The 17,051-nt window shown below is 28.9% G+C and overlaps 6 protein-coding genes across 15 annotated transcripts; 3 read left to right on the top strand and 3 right to left on the bottom strand.

Annotated features, from left to right (window-relative positions):
* Positions 1 to 475: 475 nt before the first annotated feature.
* On the bottom strand, positions 476 to 3,097 carry LOC105258966 (cell division cycle protein 23 homolog). 3 transcript variants are annotated; one of them, XM_011270569.3, is made up of 8 exons: positions 3,004 to 3,097; positions 2,704 to 2,824; positions 1,972 to 2,627; positions 1,626 to 1,805; positions 1,372 to 1,536; positions 1,055 to 1,301; positions 717 to 984; positions 476 to 647 (listed from the first exon to the last, which is right to left on the bottom strand). In XM_011270569.3, the coding sequence occupies exons 2-8, from the start codon at positions 2,802 to 2,804 to the stop codon at positions 537 to 539; spliced, it is 1,728 nt and encodes a 575-aa protein (XP_011268871.1). In that variant the 5' UTR covers positions 2,805 to 2,824; positions 3,004 to 3,097; the 3' UTR covers positions 476 to 536. The 3 variants fall into 3 exon arrangements, with proteins under 3 accessions (XP_011268871.1, XP_025271195.1, XP_011268872.1); XM_025415410.1 differs by having other exon boundaries at positions 2,895 to 3,009; XM_011270570.2 differs by lacking the exon at positions 3,004 to 3,097 and having other exon boundaries at positions 1,972 to 2,327; positions 2,402 to 2,627; positions 2,704 to 2,807.
* Positions 3,098 to 3,212: 115 nt separating this feature from the next.
* Positions 3,213 to 6,465, top strand: LOC105258961 (secretion-regulating guanine nucleotide exchange factor-like). Of its 5 annotated transcripts, none has more exons than XM_025415345.1 (6): positions 3,213 to 3,333; positions 3,994 to 4,564; positions 4,910 to 5,167; positions 5,238 to 5,402; positions 5,718 to 5,889; positions 6,295 to 6,465. In XM_025415345.1, exons 1-5 carry the CDS (start codon positions 3,262 to 3,264, stop codon positions 5,885 to 5,887), a joined length of 1,236 nt encoding a protein of 411 aa, XP_025271130.1. In that variant the 5' UTR covers positions 3,213 to 3,261; the 3' UTR covers positions 5,888 to 5,889; positions 6,295 to 6,465. The 5 variants fall into 5 exon arrangements, with proteins under 5 accessions (XP_025271130.1, XP_025271129.1, XP_025271131.1 ...); XM_025415344.1 differs by having other exon boundaries at positions 6,318 to 6,386; XM_025415346.1 differs by lacking the exon at positions 6,295 to 6,465 and adding an exon at positions 3,414 to 3,446 and having other exon boundaries at positions 3,213 to 3,322; positions 5,718 to 5,910.
* Positions 6,466 to 6,483: 18 nt separating this feature from the next.
* On the top strand, positions 6,484 to 8,908 carry LOC105258962 (protein FAM92A-A). 2 transcript variants are annotated; one of them, XM_011270559.3, is made up of 8 exons: positions 6,484 to 6,637; positions 6,734 to 6,835; positions 6,949 to 7,077; positions 7,440 to 7,620; positions 7,889 to 8,113; positions 8,304 to 8,336; positions 8,474 to 8,635; positions 8,722 to 8,908. In XM_011270559.3, the coding sequence occupies exons 1-8, from the start codon at positions 6,606 to 6,608 to the stop codon at positions 8,851 to 8,853; spliced, it is 996 nt and encodes a 331-aa protein (XP_011268861.1). In that variant the 5' UTR covers positions 6,484 to 6,605; the 3' UTR covers positions 8,854 to 8,908. The 2 variants fall into 2 exon arrangements, with proteins under 2 accessions (XP_011268861.1, XP_011268862.1); XM_011270560.3 differs by lacking the exon at positions 8,304 to 8,336.
* Positions 8,406 to 10,297, bottom strand: LOC105258963 (heat shock factor-binding protein 1). Of its 2 annotated transcripts, XM_025415348.1 has the most exons (4): positions 9,982 to 10,291; positions 9,828 to 9,894; positions 9,386 to 9,576; positions 8,409 to 9,012 (listed from the first exon to the last, which is right to left on the bottom strand). In XM_025415348.1, the coding sequence occupies exons 1-3, from the start codon at positions 10,078 to 10,080 to the stop codon at positions 9,488 to 9,490; spliced, it is 255 nt and encodes an 84-aa protein (XP_025271133.1). In that variant the 5' UTR covers positions 10,081 to 10,291; the 3' UTR covers positions 8,409 to 9,012; positions 9,386 to 9,487. The 2 variants fall into 2 exon arrangements, with proteins under 2 accessions (XP_025271132.1, XP_025271133.1); XM_025415347.1 differs by having other exon boundaries at positions 8,406 to 9,012; positions 9,828 to 10,297.
* Positions 10,131 to 13,339, top strand: LOC105258965 (group XV phospholipase A2). 2 transcript variants are annotated; one of them, XM_011270566.3, is made up of 7 exons: positions 10,131 to 10,300; positions 11,491 to 11,633; positions 11,718 to 11,952; positions 12,082 to 12,309; positions 12,534 to 12,705; positions 12,788 to 12,910; positions 13,037 to 13,338. In XM_011270566.3, exons 2-7 carry the CDS (start codon positions 11,598 to 11,600, stop codon positions 13,254 to 13,256), a joined length of 1,014 nt encoding a protein of 337 aa, XP_011268868.1. In that variant the 5' UTR covers positions 10,131 to 10,300; positions 11,491 to 11,597; the 3' UTR covers positions 13,257 to 13,338. The 2 variants fall into 2 exon arrangements, with proteins under 2 accessions (XP_011268868.1, XP_011268866.1); XM_011270564.3 differs by lacking the exon at positions 10,131 to 10,300 and adding an exon at positions 10,984 to 11,323 and having other exon boundaries at positions 13,037 to 13,339.
* Positions 13,340 to 14,559: 1,220 nt separating this feature from the next.
* On the bottom strand, positions 14,560 to 17,004 carry LOC105258960 (TBC1 domain family member 20). The gene is made up of 5 exons (XM_011270557.3): positions 16,587 to 17,004; positions 16,102 to 16,345; positions 15,803 to 16,006; positions 15,498 to 15,717; positions 14,560 to 15,431 (listed from the first exon to the last, which is right to left on the bottom strand). The coding sequence occupies exons 1-5, from the start codon at positions 17,002 to 17,004 to the stop codon at positions 15,126 to 15,128; spliced, it is 1,392 nt and encodes a 463-aa protein (XP_011268859.1). The 3' UTR covers positions 14,560 to 15,125.
* Between the last annotated feature and the right edge of the window lie 47 nt (positions 17,005 to 17,051).

Genomic DNA, 17,051 nt, shown 5'->3' with positions numbered 1-17,051 from the left:
AAATTACGTTAAAAAATTACTAATAGTATTTTTTATTTATATTTGTTAACTTACTATACAGGAGATTATAGAATACATAGCTTATAAAATATATAGATATATATATTATAGAATATATATTATAGAATATACTTGGACATAATAAGATCTTATTATGTCCATCTAATCTCTAAGAAAAATGCTATTTTACAAATTCTATTATTACAAATAAATTCAGCTCTTAATATCTCATGATAGTAGAACATTTGTAGTCTTGACTGAAGTGTTCTAATTAAGTTCAATATTTTTGTTAAATTAAAATTGTAGTGAAATTGAAATTTTCCGAATTGATCCTTATCATATATTTAATGCGCCTATTACCTAATGTTATTTTTTAATTTTATATGCATTTAAAGCGAATGATTATTTAAAAACATTTTCAGAAAAAACAATTTATTACACAGAAATGTATAATACAAAATTATTTTATATTTTGTATACATAATTACAAATAAAATTTATGGACCACAGATCATAGATAGCAAATATTGTTTTGTTTATGGTGTAGGAGTGAACGAAAGATTCATAGGTGACAATTGACTTCCAGATGTTGCATCAGTTCGCGCTCTTTGCTCCATCACAGGATCCGTTTCATTCATATCATCCACCTAGAATAATTATGAAATCGAATAGTAATTTGCCAATTGTTATGTAAAAAAAAATATTTTTTTACTTACCACCATAGAAGTTTCTTCTATTCTCTCTGCTCTTTTTTCAGCAATCGTTCTTAATAGCGCTTTAGCTTCCTCCTTTGTTTCATCAAACTGAAGACATTTTTGTGCAAAATGATTTGCGAGATCTAATTGTTCTCTCTTCAAGTGATATTGTGTAAGATATTTGTATGCATGACTCAATTCCGTTCTATCAACGTTTCGGAATTCGTCCATTACAAAGTCTGTATAAGCTGCCGCTGCATGATCGTGTTCTCCTAATTTCTCATACAATCTAAAATAGAAAAATTTAGTAATAAATATTATTTTTTACAGTATATTACATATTACATATATTTACATACGTTGCTAACTTTAAAAGTGCCATTCCTTCTATATCGCCCACATTACATGCCTTGTAATAACATTTGAGAGCATCTTGAATTTTATCTTGTTTCTCATATGCTTCACCCAAGGCTAGAACCATTCTACTGTCGTGGGGTCGTAAGAGTTGAGCTTGTTTGTAATAATAAAGTCCATAAAATGGCATTTTTAAGATTTCATATGTCTGGCCTAAGCCATACCATGCTCTATAATCTCGTCTATTTACCTCTGTAATAAGTTAACAAATATAAACAAAATACATTATTATTGTAAGCAAAAAATGTTCAAAGATTTTTACCAATTGCTTGTCTATAACTGTGAATTGCGCCATTGGTGTTTTTCATTTCCATGAATTCATGACCTAGTAATGTCCAAGCTGACAAATATTGCGGATTCATTTTCAATGCCCTATGGAAATACATCACTGCCTTTTGATGATCAGCTCTTAAGCTATAATAATTTCCTGAAAGAGGTATTTTAATTTTTACTTCAAAATATTCTTTTTAATGTAACATTGATATATTTTCTTATAAAGACTTGATTGATACTTACCTACTATACAACAAGTTTCCAATCTATATTTATCTATCTCAGTAGCTCTGTGTGCTAAGTATGCTAATTCAACTTTCATCTCCTTCACATAAAGTAGATTAGAATATGTATCCATATTATCAAGACAATAAGGATCTTCTTCTATTATCCTTTTAAAAGTTTCTATTGCATTATCAACGTCTGGAATATAAAATATTTTTATATTTTATTAAAAATATTTGAATTATAAAGATATATAAAAGAGATGTTTAGTTAAATATAATCCATTAATTTTGAAATTTAGAAAATTTGAAACTTTTCAGTTGCAAACTTCTAGTCACATATTTTAGCAAATTTATTAACTCACCTCTTCTATAATGCACTGCAATTGCAGTTTGAGCTAATACATAGCCATTTTTCTGAAAACCCATTGATTGCAGTTGGCAATATAATGCTAAACCTTCATCTATGAGCTGCAATTCCAAATACATATGTGCCATGAAAAAGTATTTCATCCAATGTTTGGGTAAGCATAAATTCTCTAATTTCTCCCTCTCTGTGATTAATGCAGCCAATTCTAGCCATGTACCCCAATGCATAGGTTCTTTATGTATAGATTCCACTAGAACATCTGTTGCTTCTTTAGTGAGTTGCAATTTCTTCAAAGTCACGCCAAAAAGATATAAACCATAGCCATCCAATCTTGAAGCTAAATGATCTTTCCTTAGATCAGAACAAAGCAATTTCAAATTATCATTCTTCATAGGATCTGGTGGTACATCTGTCATATCATCCACCTTCTTTTTCTCTCCTGACAGGTAACGTGAATACAAATGTAGAAATCTAACTTTTGGACTTGTACAGTCCTTTGTAAAATACGCTGCTCTATCATATTCTTTCAAATCAAAGTATGTCTTAGCTAAAGTGTAGGTATCCTCCTCTTGACACGTCTCTGGTACATCCGCAGTCAAATCATGCGCATCTAATTGTACAGTTTTCAAGGAGTAGTTTAATTCTGCTAACCTACAAATCAAACACCATACATATGAACACGTGCCTGAATGCGTAATAACAATAACATATTTATTCAAGAAGAAACCATTTGGTGGTATGCAGCAAACCGCGCTGGGAACATTCACTTATCGCGTGCAGAAGATCCGATTTAACCTCCTTAAGATTAAACTTCACGGATTCTTGCATCTTGTTTCCACTTTACTTTCCTATACCATTCGTTAAAATAATAAGCATTTTACATAGCACTGTACATATCGAGGAATAAAAAACGCATACAAAAAGATTTTGTTTAATTAATTTATATTTTCCAGCACTTCTTATTCATCATACCGGCACCGTTTTTTGTTTACATATTTTCATGATACGTATATACATACATACTCACATGGTATGTCATCCTTATACTATTGTTTACATTTTACATACATAAGCGTGACATGAATACGTTAAGTGATGAAATATTTAACATTTATTAAATAATAGAATAACATTATTTAGTAAATTATATGTTGAATATTATCGAGATCAAAATGCTCATGTTACGATTTTGATTCATGTATACCAGCCTTTTTCAAATGTGTATGTGTATGCGTGCATGCGATTGTGTGTGTAAATTCTAGAACCTCTTCTATGAATCACAAGAATGAAAATCTATCAAGAGAAAATATCATTCGATGATGTCTGCGTATCGCCTGATTTCATGGGTAAGACAATTGTATGTAAAATATTCAAACTTCTCATTTTTAATTAAGAATTATTGTTTCCATTGCAATAAAAAAAAATTGAACCAAACAGGTATGCATATGTGAGCAAACATTAATAGCAAAGGTGAATTTATTTGATTATCCATATTTTCTAAGTTTTATATGTATTTTTTCCATTTTTTAAAAATTTGGCTAAATATTGTCATATCTTTTTCATGTTTCCTCCTATGAAATAAAGTTCCTGATTCTAACCACAAATATACAATACTAACCCAAAAATTTTACTCTGATTTTTAAAAATGGACAAAGATTTAAAAATTTGTACTTTAACAATGTTAATTTGAACTGTATAAAAATATGAACAATATTCTAAAACAGTTTAAAAATTTGATTTAAGAGAATTTGAAGTTTTACATCTTATCTTTTTAAAAATATTATGAAACATATAATCCAAAATAAACTATTTTTTTCAAAGATAAAATTAAGAAATATAAAGCCAAACTATATAAATTGGTGTCATATATTTTCTATTTCTATAATTTTCTAGTTTTCTTTTGAAATGGCATAGGTGAATTAGTAAAATATTTAAGATGGAATATATTTTTTTGAAATATATATTTCTTTAGCAAATCAATAAAAAAATACGAAAATATAATGGAAATATTTTACAGGGTGCAAATTCCCACGGTCAATTAGGACAAGGTATATTATCAGAACAATCTATTTTACCTCAAAATGTCAATTTATCCAGATGTTCCCTAAGACCAGAAGACATAAGGAAAATTGTCGGTGGCGCCGGACACACGTTAATTTTAGACACGGATGGTCGGATATATTCTTGTGGATTGAACGATAAGGGACAAACTGGAAACGACAATACTGAACAAAGAAACGTTTTAACATTTGAGAAAATACATGCTCTCGAACATAAAATAGTGATTGATGTATGTTGCGGATGGGACAGTTCCGCAGCGTTAACGAGAGACGGCGAGTTATATGTATGGGGCTCCAATCGTTATGGGCAATTAGGTTTGGATCATATAGTATTTCCCACAATATCGCAGCCCCACAAAATTTCGATTGGTGAGAAAATCAGATGTATTTCAATGGGTCTACGACATACCGCCATTGTGACAGAAAATCGCGAAGTCTATATTTGTGGAGCAAATAATAGAGGACAATTAGGATTAATTAATCCAAAAACTATGAAACCTTACATTCTTCTAGATACATTTACTAAAGGTTTGACAATTTTCTTTACATTACATGAACATTTTGCTTTATAAAAAAATGAACAAATTGGGAAACTCTAAAAAATTGATAGTATAAAATATTGAATTTGCTTTATGTATCTTTTTTAAAATTCCTGTTTTTGTGTGTATTACTAATTATATATTTTTATTTATTTTATTTTTATATTTATATTTTTTACATTTATTATTAATTTTTACTCTTATTTATTTATCAATTTTATATTATTTATTGTTTTATATGAGTTACATACAACTCAAATAGCTAATAATATATATGCTATTGTACAGTAAAAAAACGAAAACGTTTACACTTAATTAAAATACAGGTGAACAGTTCCAGAATTGATACTGCGGGAAAATATAGAAAATGTTGCCTGTGGTCAATATCATACTGTTATCATGGCAAAAAATCAAAAAGATATATATAATATACACGTTTTTGGCGACAACAAGCATGGGCAATTAGGATTCTGTCCTAAGACATTTTCTGAAATGCGATTATGGCAACCTATATGTATCCCACTTCCAGACATACAACTTGATATGCCAATTCAGATTCATGCAGGATGGAGTCACATAAATATCTTAAACAGTAATTATATTAAATTTTTTTCTTATTATATAATTAATTTATTTATGTAAAAATAAAACTATGATTTTAGATGGCATCATTTTTTCATGGGGAAGAAATGATTATGGTCAATTGGGTCATTTGTTATCAAATTCACGAAATGAAATTTCTATAAAAGAGGAACTTTATCATATTAAACACATCCCCAGAATAGTTCAACTTTCAGCTGGATCAGAACATAATGTTGCCTTAACTGGTACATTATTCAATTGCATGATAAATATATATAAATACATTTGGAACGAACTACATTAAAATATAGATAATATAAAATACATCAAATAATTATAATTTTGTAATTTCAATTTTACAATAATTATAATTTTGCAATTATTTTCGATTTCCAATCATCTCAAATTTTTTTCTAATTTTAATTAAGCCTGAAAAAGGACATGTATAAATCTTGTATTTAGCTTAAGTTTCAAAAATATTTTAAAATATAATTAAATATAAAGAAAAAGGGCTTTTAAAAAAATTTTCAATGTCAGTTTATAATAATTTAATTTTTCAGATGACGGTGCGATATTGTGCTGGGGTTGGAACGAACATGGAAATTGTGGTAATGGAAATACTGAAAACGTTTTAAAACCAGAATTTCTTTCGATTTCATCAAATTCTGCTGGTGTCCTCGTTGGTGCTGGCACAGGCCATTCATTTGCTGTGATAAAAGATATTAGCTAATTGTAATATTAATATATTGTGCAAAAATTAATTTAATATTTAGTTACAATTATGTGTATGAATAAAATATTTTTGAAAATATATTAAATATAACATATAAATTTGTTATCCAATTGCAATGCAATGAGAATAAAACAAAAACTCAGAATTATAGAAATATAAAATATAATTATTATACAAAATTGTACTTATACATTCTTGATTTCATAAGAAAGATATAATCAATTTTATTTTTTTCATACGTGTAAAGACATGAAAAATACATACAAATTTACATATTAAATATGAAATTAATCAATACATCAATACATTTTTAAGTTAAATGCTTTAATTCTAAATTTTTTATATAATTTTTCGTTATATTAAGTTTGACACATGTATTTCCATGCCTTAAAATCTTTTTAAAGGAAACAAAATTTTGTCACAATAGAAAGAGAAATAGAAGACGTGGAGTTATAATAAAAAATTCAGATCAGATTGAATCAAAAGACGAATTTATAAAGATATCGACCCCCTGCATTGTTAGCCCGAAGGGAGTATAGCAAATGCGTGGCGAACAACTTCACCTGCGGCAATTCACCACCTGTCAGTAGGCAACTGTCAGCGGTTGCGAGTAAGAAAAGAAACGGGCGAAATTGTGCTTTATAAAACCTTTATTTCGGCGAAGGAACTCGTCGCACAGAAAACTTTATCAGATACATTTTACGGCGAAAAAGAAATGCTTCGAGCACGCTCTCAAAGTAGCGTATAGTAAGTTAAGCGAATATACATGATATTTATATTTTATTTGGCAGATTGTATATAAGAGCGAATTATATATATAAATAAATTTCTTTTGTTTATTAGTGAGCAGGAAGCGAAATTTGTGCAAGATCGCATAACGGGTGTGGAAAAACACTTTGCCGAGCTGTGCACGATATTTGCGGCGTTCGCCAGAAAAGCGGCCAGGTGCTTCTCCGTGAAACTATATCGATTATTTTTCCTCGGCGATATGCGTAAAACTTTTATTTCTTATCGCTTCGCGTCCGGTTTTGTTCATTACTCACCAATCTTTTTTTCAGGTTGCGCGATAAAAACGATGAACTGGCTAAAATAATACAGACTTACGCCGATTCAGAGATTATAAATCGATCCTTGAGTGCCGGACTCGCAAATTTTTCCGCAACATTATCGGTTATTGGCGATTACAGGTAAAATTGCATCTTTATTTCACATATTTCAATCATATTTTCTTCGCACTAAAAAAATTATGTTAATTTATTTTTTGTTACAAATAACTAATTTACGTTTAACATAATGGATAAGTTAAATATAAAAAATAATGTTGATATATTTTCACTTGCATAATTAAAACTATTTATATATATTTATTTTTCTATATTGAATAATCATGTTTTTTTTATTTTTCAATTAAAGAAAAATTTTTTTAATATGCTCTTCCTCCCTCCTTTTTAAAGAAATTTTTTTTTCTTGTTTATATACACTACTTTACATTACATTCTGTTTTTCAATATTATTTTGATATTTACGTTTTTAAAATTATTGATTTTAGAGACGCTGAAGTACAAAGATTAGATGCCAAGATAACCGCACCTCTCTCACAGTACGCAACGATTTGCAAACATGCTCGTGATGACGTTAAAAGCACTTTTGCAGCGCGCGATAGAGAGCTTACAAGACGAAGACAATTGGATAAAGTCCGAGAAAGAAATCCCAGGAATCAACAAATGATAGTATCCTTATAATTAAAGATTCACTTCAATAGCATTAATTAGCTTCAGCTATAATTGTGTTTTTTATAACTTTATTACGCCTTTTATAACTTCGCAAAAACAATGAAACAAAAACTAAATATTAATTAAATTATTTCAATATTTAAATATTAATTAAATTATTTCAAAATTTATAACTAAATTTATAACTATATCTTGTTTATGAAATATTCTTTATCACACATAAATATCTCTTATTATAAAATCTTTAACTGAAAAAGAATATTAGTCACAAGCCAAATCGGAACTGATGAAAGCATCCGTCGAAGTATCCCGAGTAGTAAAAGGATTGGAAGAACAAATTGATTCGTTCGAACGGCGAAAATTGCACGATTTGAAATCCATATTTTTAGACTTCGTTACCGTCGAATTGAGTTTTCACACAAAGGCTCTCGAGCTTTTGACTAAAGCGTATCAAGACATCGCGGCTATAAACGAGATGAAAGATCTTGAGGTAAGATGTAGATCTAATTTGAATTTTTTTCTTCCATTAAGTTAAATTGAAAAAAAAAAACAAATTTATTGAAAAAGGAAGAATTTATTAAAGTTTAAGAATTTTTTTTATTGAAATTTATAAAATATTATAATTGCATTATATCGATATATTTATATAAATGTAGTCGTTTATCTTCTTTGACGCGCAGGACTTTCAAATCGCGAGAGGAGAAATGAATGGGGTAAACTTGCTTCAAATTGATATGTTATCACAATTCAATAACTTATTTTACAATAATAGTTTTATTATTATCAAATGTTCAGTATACAGTATTATGTCAATTATTATTTAAATATATGCAATTATATTGTTACTCAGGAATTTAGAGAGACAATGCGCGTTCCCGATTCCGTCGCAAGACTAGACACAGTGAATAGAACTTCATTTCGACAGGCTTATTCATTAACGAATTTAGCCAATCGATTCGCATCTTCTCCCGTGACATCGCAGAAATCAAGTAATCGAGAAGCTGAATCTGTCGTAAGTGCAAAAATTTGAACATACATTGCTCCTTATAGTCTATCTTCTTATGTTATGTTATTAAGATCTTAATATAAAAATTGCAGGATTCTGTACAAACTGGATTCACAAATTCTTCTGAATCAGTTCAAGTTGAGGAGTATGCAGACAGCACGGAGGAAACAGAATCAGAATCAATTCAAGAAAAGCCTGTGAGGACTAGGCATAAATCTATGTAATTTCAATAACATTTTTAATTTTTGTCCTTCTATCTTTCTAGAAGACAGTATCAAGATACTCTGGATATAAAGTAAAGAAACGTTTCATTCTCAAACCTGTCCCAGCAATTCCTACATGTCAGAAGTCTTTAATATCATCTATAATATATCGCATACCATCTAAAATGAATAAGACAAAATAAACTTTAAACATTATATTTATCTTTTAAAAATATTTGATTATTTTATACTTTATATCACAATTTAAATGTCTATAGATACAAAAATTATTCTAAGATAAGACTTATATATTAAATAATTTTGTTTTATAAAAAAAAGGATATACAATTATTTCATAAGGTAAGAGCAAAATGGAGTCAATATAAAATATATGTCCTATTCAAATTATAAAATCTAATGCAATTAGATATATCTATATACTTGACATTTCAGTTAATTGTATGACAAAGATTCGATATAAAATATTAAAATGCACATTTATAAAAAAGTGTAAGTTTATTTTTATATTGTAACAAAAAGATGGATATCTCACATTACTTGCATACATTCTTCTTCCACAATTATAATATGGCTATCTCAGATGCTTTGGATGAGTGATTATTTATATATTAGTGCATTTGAAAGAAGAATGAACTTATTTATCACCACCTTCGACTCCTGCTTGTGTCATTAGGTCCGCGATATTCTTTTCCAGATCATCTATTCTGTTGCCCATTTCATCTAGTGTTTTCTATTAAGGATTTTTTTATGACTAATATTGATTCAAATAAATATATGTATAACATCTAATCAAATAAAAATATAACATGCATATAACAAATATACATAAAAAAAACTGATATATATTAATACAATTAATTATACTACTATTCTATAGAGTACGAGATATCTACAGATTTTCCCAAATGTCTTTAATGTGATTCCAATATTTTCATGCGTATTTTTCTTTTAGGTTAAGTACAGAAAAAGGATATTTCTTCCTATGATCTGATCGGACATGGTTTGAAATTTGTCCTGCATATTCTGCAGCAGCGTTTGCACCTGCAAAGGAGTCAACGTAGCGTCAACGTCACGTGGCGATGCGTCCCCGGGTGTGTTATCATCATCATTCCGTGTATGTGGACTCACGTATTGCGTCAACTCCTGCATGTTCTTCGGATCGGCACTATTACTCATCCCATAACTGTCCACATCCTCGTTCTTGTGATCCTGCTTGATGTCGGCCATCCTCGATGTCTCTGTTGGAACGGAGAGAGATTGAACGGGCTTATCCGAGACGTCTACGTCGCGGGTGTAATGGATCCCACGAACGGGCGCATGCGACGCGACGTCTCCATCTTTCACGGTGACTTCGTGACGGATGGTGCTAAGCACCGTTGATTGATCCAACAATGTTTATAAACCTTAAGCGGGTCTCTTCTCGTGCGGAAAGAGAAAGAGAAGAGAGGTATCATGAAATGCAAAAATTTGATTTTTCAGATATCTTTTTTATTCGTTTATGCAATTTCTCGTTTTTTCTCATTATATGTTTTATTATATTATACTTATTTATTGTATAGAAAAATCACATATGAAAATCAGAATTATAATTAATAGTCTACAAGTCTTTATTTTCGTAATTCGAGACTTTCGGACGTCACATATCATACGATACAATGATATCATGCATCATATGATTGATAAATGAATCATACTGCTGTTGCTTACGCACGAGCTATTTATTTTCGATACAATTCTGACTAATTGACATTTACAAAATCGAGAGCAGAATAAAAACGCAATAAATGATCTCGAAATGTATACAACGTAATTATTTCGTCTATTGCACTTTTTTCATTTTATTTTATAGAAAATAAACGTTATACTTAGGCTTCAAAAAAGGAAAATTTAAAAAACCGACTACAATGCAGACAAAAATTTATTACGACGTATGATGCAATTTTTATGGTCTCTTATAAAAACGGTAGTTTCATAAATATACATAAAGAAAATCATGCATATGTCTACATTTTTTCACTCATTAAAACATGTTTTTAAATATGTAAATGCAAGATGATGTAATCATAATCTTTCGAGCAAGCTTAGGTACCAATGAAACGATGTTTTCTTTTAATACTTGTCGTATCTTACTCCGATTGGCTGTCATCTATCCTCGCTTCTAACGCATGTGCACGATATCAGCTGATTACACCGACTGAAACTGCGTATAAACAATAGCTTTACAGTCACAGTTGTCAAATGAGTACCATTTCGTTCTAAACAAGGAGAAATACACGAAAATTATTCAGCAAGTTTATCTGAAAAGTGTCAAATATTTTTAGAATCTGTGTGTTTTCGGTTTTAATATTGTGGTTGTAACAAACAATGCGCCTGGTAGTTCTCATAAACACGATAATCGTTTTTTTATTTTTTATGCAACCGGTGAAACTTTGGCACATTAAAACGAAACAAATATCACCCGTTATTTTAGGTAAATAATTTGGATTCGTATTTTGAGAAGCATTTTCTGTTACACTTATCTGATACATTTTAGAATTCAGCCTTTTTTATATTATTTTCATAGAATATAAAATTTTAGAGATAACGACTTATCGAAATGTTAAAGAATATGTTTATTAATTTATAAAAATTATACAGTTCCAGGTGATGGCGGTAGTCAAATCGAAGCAAAGATTAATAAGCCATCAGTGGTGCATTATATATGTCAGAAAATATCCAATGATTATTTCAGCCTATGGTTGAATATGGAACTTCTTGTACCTCTCGTGATTGACTGCTTTGTATGATTGTTAATTCATTATATGTTTCTATTTTTCTTTATTTCATCCAGAAATACAGCTTTTTTAAAATCTATTTTATTGCAGATTGATAACTTAAAGCTTAACTATAACAATGTGACGAGAACTACTAGCAATCAGCCTGGAGTAGATATAAAAGTACCAGGTTGGGGCAATCCATTTGTAGTCGAGTATATAGATCCCAGTAGAGCTTCACCAGGTTCATATTTCAGTGATATTGGAAATATGTTAGTAAATGATATAGGATATGTCAGGAATTTATCGTTGCGCGGTGCACCTTATGATTTCCGAAAAGGGCCTAGTATGTACAATATATTGTTAATTAATAGTTAATTAATATTTACAAACAGACAAATGCTCTGATATTTTGCGATATGTATTTTATTCAGTTATATTACAAATTTACCGAGATACAGATCTTAAATTTCAGGCGAAAATGAAGAATTCTTTGCCAAATTAAAAACTTTAGTTGAGGAAACATATGCAATGAATAATAATACACCAGTAACATTATTGGCTCATAGCATGGGTGGACCTATGACTCTTATAATGTTACAACGTCAGAGTCAGGAATGGAAAGATAAATATATAAATTCTTTCATCACTCTTAGTGCTGTGTGGGCAGGATCTGTTAAAGCTATCAAAGTATTTGCCATTGGTAAGCATTTCATTTTTTTACTTAAAGTTGTTATTTGTAATCATTAATAAATAGATTACAGTTTTATTATATGTGTATAAATATAATGTGTTTATAAATATGTGTCTGTTAATGTAACACGTAAGAATATTTATCATGAGTACCACTTTATTATGTAAAAAAATATATATATATATGTATGTGTATAATAATTTCTTTTTCTTTTATACATTTTGAATTTATAGGTGATGACTTAGGTGCATATTTTCTTCGTGAAAGTGTATTAAGAACTGAACAGATAACAAGTCCAAGTTTGGGATGGTTATTACCTTCAAAATTATTTTGGAAAGAAACAGAAATTTTGATACAATCAAATTTAAAGAATTACACATTGAATGATTTACAACAATATTTCATGTATGATAGATTATTTAATCATTGTATCTTTGTGTGTATCTCATTTACATAGAAATATCTTTAAAAGTATTTTTATTTGTAGAGACATAAATGTACCTAATGCTTGGGAATTCAGAAAAGACAATGAGAAATATCAATTAAATTTTACAGCACCAGGTGTCGAAGTACATTGTTTATATGGCAACAAAGTGCAGACTGTGGAAAAGTATATCATTTTTATTATATAGAAAGTTTAGATAATTGAATAATTATTTAATTATTAAAGATACTAGAGATTTATAAGAGATTAGAGACTTTAAATTTTATATATATTTTTGTTTTATATGTACAGGTTGTATTATAAGCCAGGCATAGCTATAGATGGCTATCCTCAATTAGTATCTGGAGATGGGGATGGAACTGTAAATATAAGGAGTTTGGAAGCATGTATGCATTGGCAGAAGTCACAAAAACAAAAAATTTATTATCAAGATTTTCCTGGAGTAGATCATACTAATATATTAAGAAATAACGATACTTTAACATATATCAAGAAAGTTTTAAAAGTTTAACATGATTATAATGTTGATTTTTATTAATACTGAGGTACATAGAAAAGATTGCAGCAAATTAGATAACATTAATATTTTAACATTTTTTATTTGGTAATAAATTAATACTTAAAATGCAATACAAAAGTGTCATTAAATATGAACATATTGAACAATTGATTAAAATGATAAGAAACTGATTCAAATAAAGTTTCTATTAAATTATCAAAACAATATTATGTAAAATTAAAATTAAATGATTCATTGATTTTGAAAAAAATGACATCATAATTGAAAATATATTTTTATTACATTGTTCATTAAAATATATCAATACATAACATACCATCAATTTAATCAGGAATATTATAAAGTAGTGCAGTTACAAAAAAACATTTTGTAAATATCAATACTTCCATTCTAATTCATATCTTTTACATATAATACTATATTTCCTCTTTATACATATATATTTTTATACTCACAATTAGTATATATATGTACACGTTTTATCAATTTTTACGTTGTACTAATCGTATGATCTCACATGAAACAAAGATCCAATTAAGATGACTAGTGTATAGTAATTATATTTCATATCTCTGCCATATTATATACAATATGTGTATATGTATATTTAATAGCTGATACATAGCGCAATTAGAATAACAATAAAATTCCAGTTCTATATATAATTTACAAACCTATTGCATTATAAATATACATCGGTGTTATATTTACATCTTTATTCACAATGTGTAATAAATATTTATGGTAATATAGAATATAGAATATTTGAAAATCAAGAAAAATAATATAAAGTATTATTGTAGGAAATATCAACAGATAAACAAACTTTTTAAGATTTTTACTATAATTTCAAAATTTCCTCTTGATATTTTATTCATATACAAGATATTTTTTTTTATATAAATCCATGAATATATGAATATATAATAATTATTTATCAGAATACATAAAAAATGTTCCAAAGTTATATTGGTACAAAATAAAAGATAAATATTTTGTTCAATTTCTATTATTGATATCATTTCATTATCTCTGATATCATTTTGATAACGATTAAATTCATTCTGATAATGTGTAACACTAATCATACATTTATAAGATGAAATGTTATAATGTAAATCATTGCCATAAACAAGAAACTTGTCACAAATGATGCTAATAAATAAATGTTGAAAAAAAAGATATTTATTGATTATAACATTATTAATTATATTATAAATTTTCATTGCAATCATTTAACTATACACAAAATTTTTATTATAGATTATAATAACAATTATATACACAATCTATAAAGTTTTCCTAAATATCTAAATTGCATTCCAAAATTGACTCTTTAGAATAAAATAGTTTGATTATCTAAACAAAGAAATTTTTTTATGTCCTGATTAGTCAAACACAATTTTATTCTAAAAAGTAAATTTCGAATGCAACTCTTATTTTACACACATTCGTACTTTTAATAATTTTAAATATTTGGAATAGTGTGCTCTCTATTTTTTTTCCTTTTCAAGTTTTTACATATTTACGATTTTTTTTTAACATATGTATGCGAAAAGTTTAGGTCAATCTCCAAAGAACACAGTATAAAGGCAGCATAGGAATGCATAAAAATCTGATTCATTCATATATCCTAAAACAGATTTGCTCAAATATTGACAATTAAACCTCTTGTAATTGTTCTCCTAATACATAATTTCTTGCTATTCCTTTGACCATTTATTTATATCTTAATATCTTTTTTCAATCTCACAATCAATTTTTATTTCCTGATTTATCAAAGAAGTAGAGAGTCTCTGCTTTAAAAAATGTGAAAAAATTCTTGTGAAAGCTTTTTACAACAAATAATATCTCTTAATGTCAGTTAAGCCCTGTCGAAGATCTTATAAAGGCATATATTCCCAAAGCTAAAATAGTCACAACAGTGATAGTTTTATAACTTCTGATGCGATAAGATATTCTTGATGTTGTCTGGACAATTTTTAATTTTCGTTTCCTTTCTCTTTCTTTACGGCTTGCTTCTGCCTTTGTTTTCCACTCTTGCTCTTTAATTTTCCTTTTATGATCATAATCTTTGACGTCATTACTGATAGATTCAGGAGGATATTTTCGATATAAATCTTTTGCTTCTACTAAAAGTGTTTCAAATGGCAAGTCATCAGGTAACTGAAAATATAAACTTTTATAATTATATTATTTTTTTTATTGTCAAATTTCTTTGATGACACTTACCGTACATAATATCTTATGTGTGTGTCCCATATCAGGTGTAGTGTTGAAAATTTCGGTAGCTCTATGTGCAACAATAACTGTACTCAAATAAAGAGGCATGAGTGGAGGACTGCCCAGAAAATAATCAAATAATCTATGTAATAATGTCCTATTTTCTGCATATTTGTGTGCATACCATGTTGTGTACTCAGCCAAAGCAAAGTGTGGAAACAGTTCTACACTAAGATAAAAAATAATTCTGCTATTAGTTACTATAATATGTAAAACATCTAAAATATTATATTATATTTCAATGTATAACTAACTTCTCTAAATGTTCCAGGAGCGTTGGATGCACTCGTTCCAATAATGCAAATATGTAAAATAATTCTTGATTTACTTTTTCCATAGTCTTTTCCATAAATCTTTCCAAAAACTCTAACGATATACTTTCAAGAACATATAAGCCTGCTGGTAAGCCCATTACAAGTAATACAGTTGCTGCTACATCATTATATCCCTGGTAGTAACTAGGTACGCATTATTTTATTTTATATTACAATAAAATAAGTTACATATAATTTGTATATGAAAATACATTATTTGTGTTTTTAAAAATACTAACTTTAATTCGGAATGCCTATGAAGTACCCAGCACATAAGCTGTGTCAATTGTTCTTGAAAACTCTCTGTCTCTTTTTCTGTTGCATTTTGAGAAATATGACTACCGCTACGTGCTACATCCTTCAATATCTGTTGATAGACTTCATTTGGTATACGAGTATGTATAGTTTCTAATCCATAAATAGGTATAAATTCCTCTTGTACTAGTCTCAAAAGTTTTGGCCACAGTATCCTTCGTATATCATCTACAGATCATCTTTATGATTTCAAGATTTGGCTTACAAAAAATAAGATTATTCTCAAAAAGGAACCAATTTTAGATAATGTTACAGCTTGACTGACTACTATCAGTATTTGTAAATTACACGGATGATGACATAGATGATCAAAATTATTAGAAATGCTCTTAAAATCTTTCGACAAAGCTTGAAAATAACAAGTAAGGTTCCTTGTTGATTCTAATATATTGTCACCTTGGCAAAGTACCATTAACGAAGCCTTCGCTACTGCAACCAAGTAGTCTTAGCTCTCCTAAAGTTAGATCCGGGTTGGCGATGGTACCGCGAATAACGTTCATTTTCATCCTCTCTCGATTAGTAAGGGGATCCGTCGAAGTGTTGTCATCCGATTCATGATCATCCTCGTGAGTCAGCACTACTCCGTTCTGCTGTTTACCCGACGTAGCCGCATCGTCGATGACATCGGGTATCCGCGGCGCAACACCGTCATACCACGCTTTCGTGGAATCAGGCAAAATCACGAGAGGCACACGATCGCACAAATTGTCCTCCTTGATTGCCGATTCATTCGCTACATTTCTCCTACGAATTTTGTTGCGATTATGATTTTCGATCGGCGTTGACGTATCCGTCAGGGATTGCACTTCTTCGTTCTTGGCATCCATACTTTATTCGATTTTCACGCGAATTTATGCATCAGGTATATCAGGGG

The sequence above is a fragment of the Camponotus floridanus genome, unplaced genomic scaffold (genome assembly GCF_003227725.1).
Source record: "Camponotus floridanus strain SB8 unplaced genomic scaffold, Cflo_v7.5 scaffold12, whole genome shotgun sequence".
In the NCBI taxonomy this organism is placed as follows: domain Eukaryota; kingdom Metazoa; phylum Arthropoda; class Insecta; order Hymenoptera; family Formicidae; genus Camponotus; species Camponotus floridanus.
This window is presented reverse-complemented; position numbering and strand designations above follow the sequence as displayed.

Coding starts and splice junctions, on each gene's coding strand:
- LOC105258965 (XM_011270564.3), top strand. CDS start 11,218: ATGCGCCTGGTAGTTCTCATAAACACGATAATCGTTTTTTTATTTTTT. Junction 11,324..11,490: donor AATATCACCCGTTATTTTAG/GTAAATAATTTG, acceptor AAAATTATACAG/TTCCAGGTGATGGCGGTAGT. Junction 12,706..12,787: donor GATTTACAACAATATTTCAT/GTATGATAGATT, acceptor TTTTATTTGTAG/AGACATAAATGTACCTAATG.
- LOC105258960 (XM_011270557.3), bottom strand. CDS start 17,004: ATGGATGCCAAGAACGAAGAAGTGCAATCCCTGACGGATACGTCAACG. Junction 16,007..16,101: donor CATAGGCATTCCGAATTAAA/GTTAGTATTTTT, acceptor ATGCGTACCTAG/TTACTACCAGGGATATAATG. Junction 15,718..15,802: donor CTCCTGGAACATTTAGAGAA/GTTAGTTATACA, acceptor TTTTTATCTTAG/TGTAGAACTGTTTCCACACT.
- LOC105258962 (XM_011270559.3), top strand. CDS start 6,606: ATGCTTCGAGCACGCTCTCAAAGTAGCGTATA. Junction 6,638..6,733: donor CGCTCTCAAAGTAGCGTATA/GTAAGTTAAGCG, acceptor TTTGTTTATTAG/TGAGCAGGAAGCGAAATTTG. Junction 6,836..6,948: donor TTCGCCAGAAAAGCGGCCAG/GTGCTTCTCCGT, acceptor TCTTTTTTTCAG/GTTGCGCGATAAAAACGATG.
- LOC105258961 (XM_025415345.1), top strand. CDS start 3,262: ATGAAAATCTATCAAGAGAAAATATCATTCGATGATGTCTGCGTATCG. Junction 4,565..4,909: donor TCTAGATACATTTACTAAAG/GTTTGACAATTT, acceptor ACAGGTGAACAG/TTCCAGAATTGATACTGCGG. Junction 5,168..5,237: donor TCACATAAATATCTTAAACA/GTAATTATATTA, acceptor CTATGATTTTAG/ATGGCATCATTTTTTCATGG.
- LOC105258966 (XM_011270569.3), bottom strand. CDS start 2,804: ATGCAAGAATCCGTGAAGTTTAATCTTAAGGAGGTTAAATCGGATCTT. Junction 985..1,054: donor GCACTTTTAAAGTTAGCAAC/GTATGTAAATAT, acceptor TTTCTATTTTAG/ATTGTATGAGAAATTAGGAG. Junction 648..716: donor TAGAAGAAACTTCTATGGTG/GTAAGTAAAAAA, acceptor TAATTATTCTAG/GTGGATGATATGAATGAAAC.
- LOC105258963 (XM_025415347.1), bottom strand. CDS start 10,080: ATGGCCGACATCAAGCAGGATCACAAGAACGAGGATGTGGACAGTTAT. Junction 9,577..9,827: donor CGATCAGATCATAGGAAGAA/ATATCCTTTTTC, acceptor AATAGAAAACAC/TAGATGAAATGGGCAACAGA.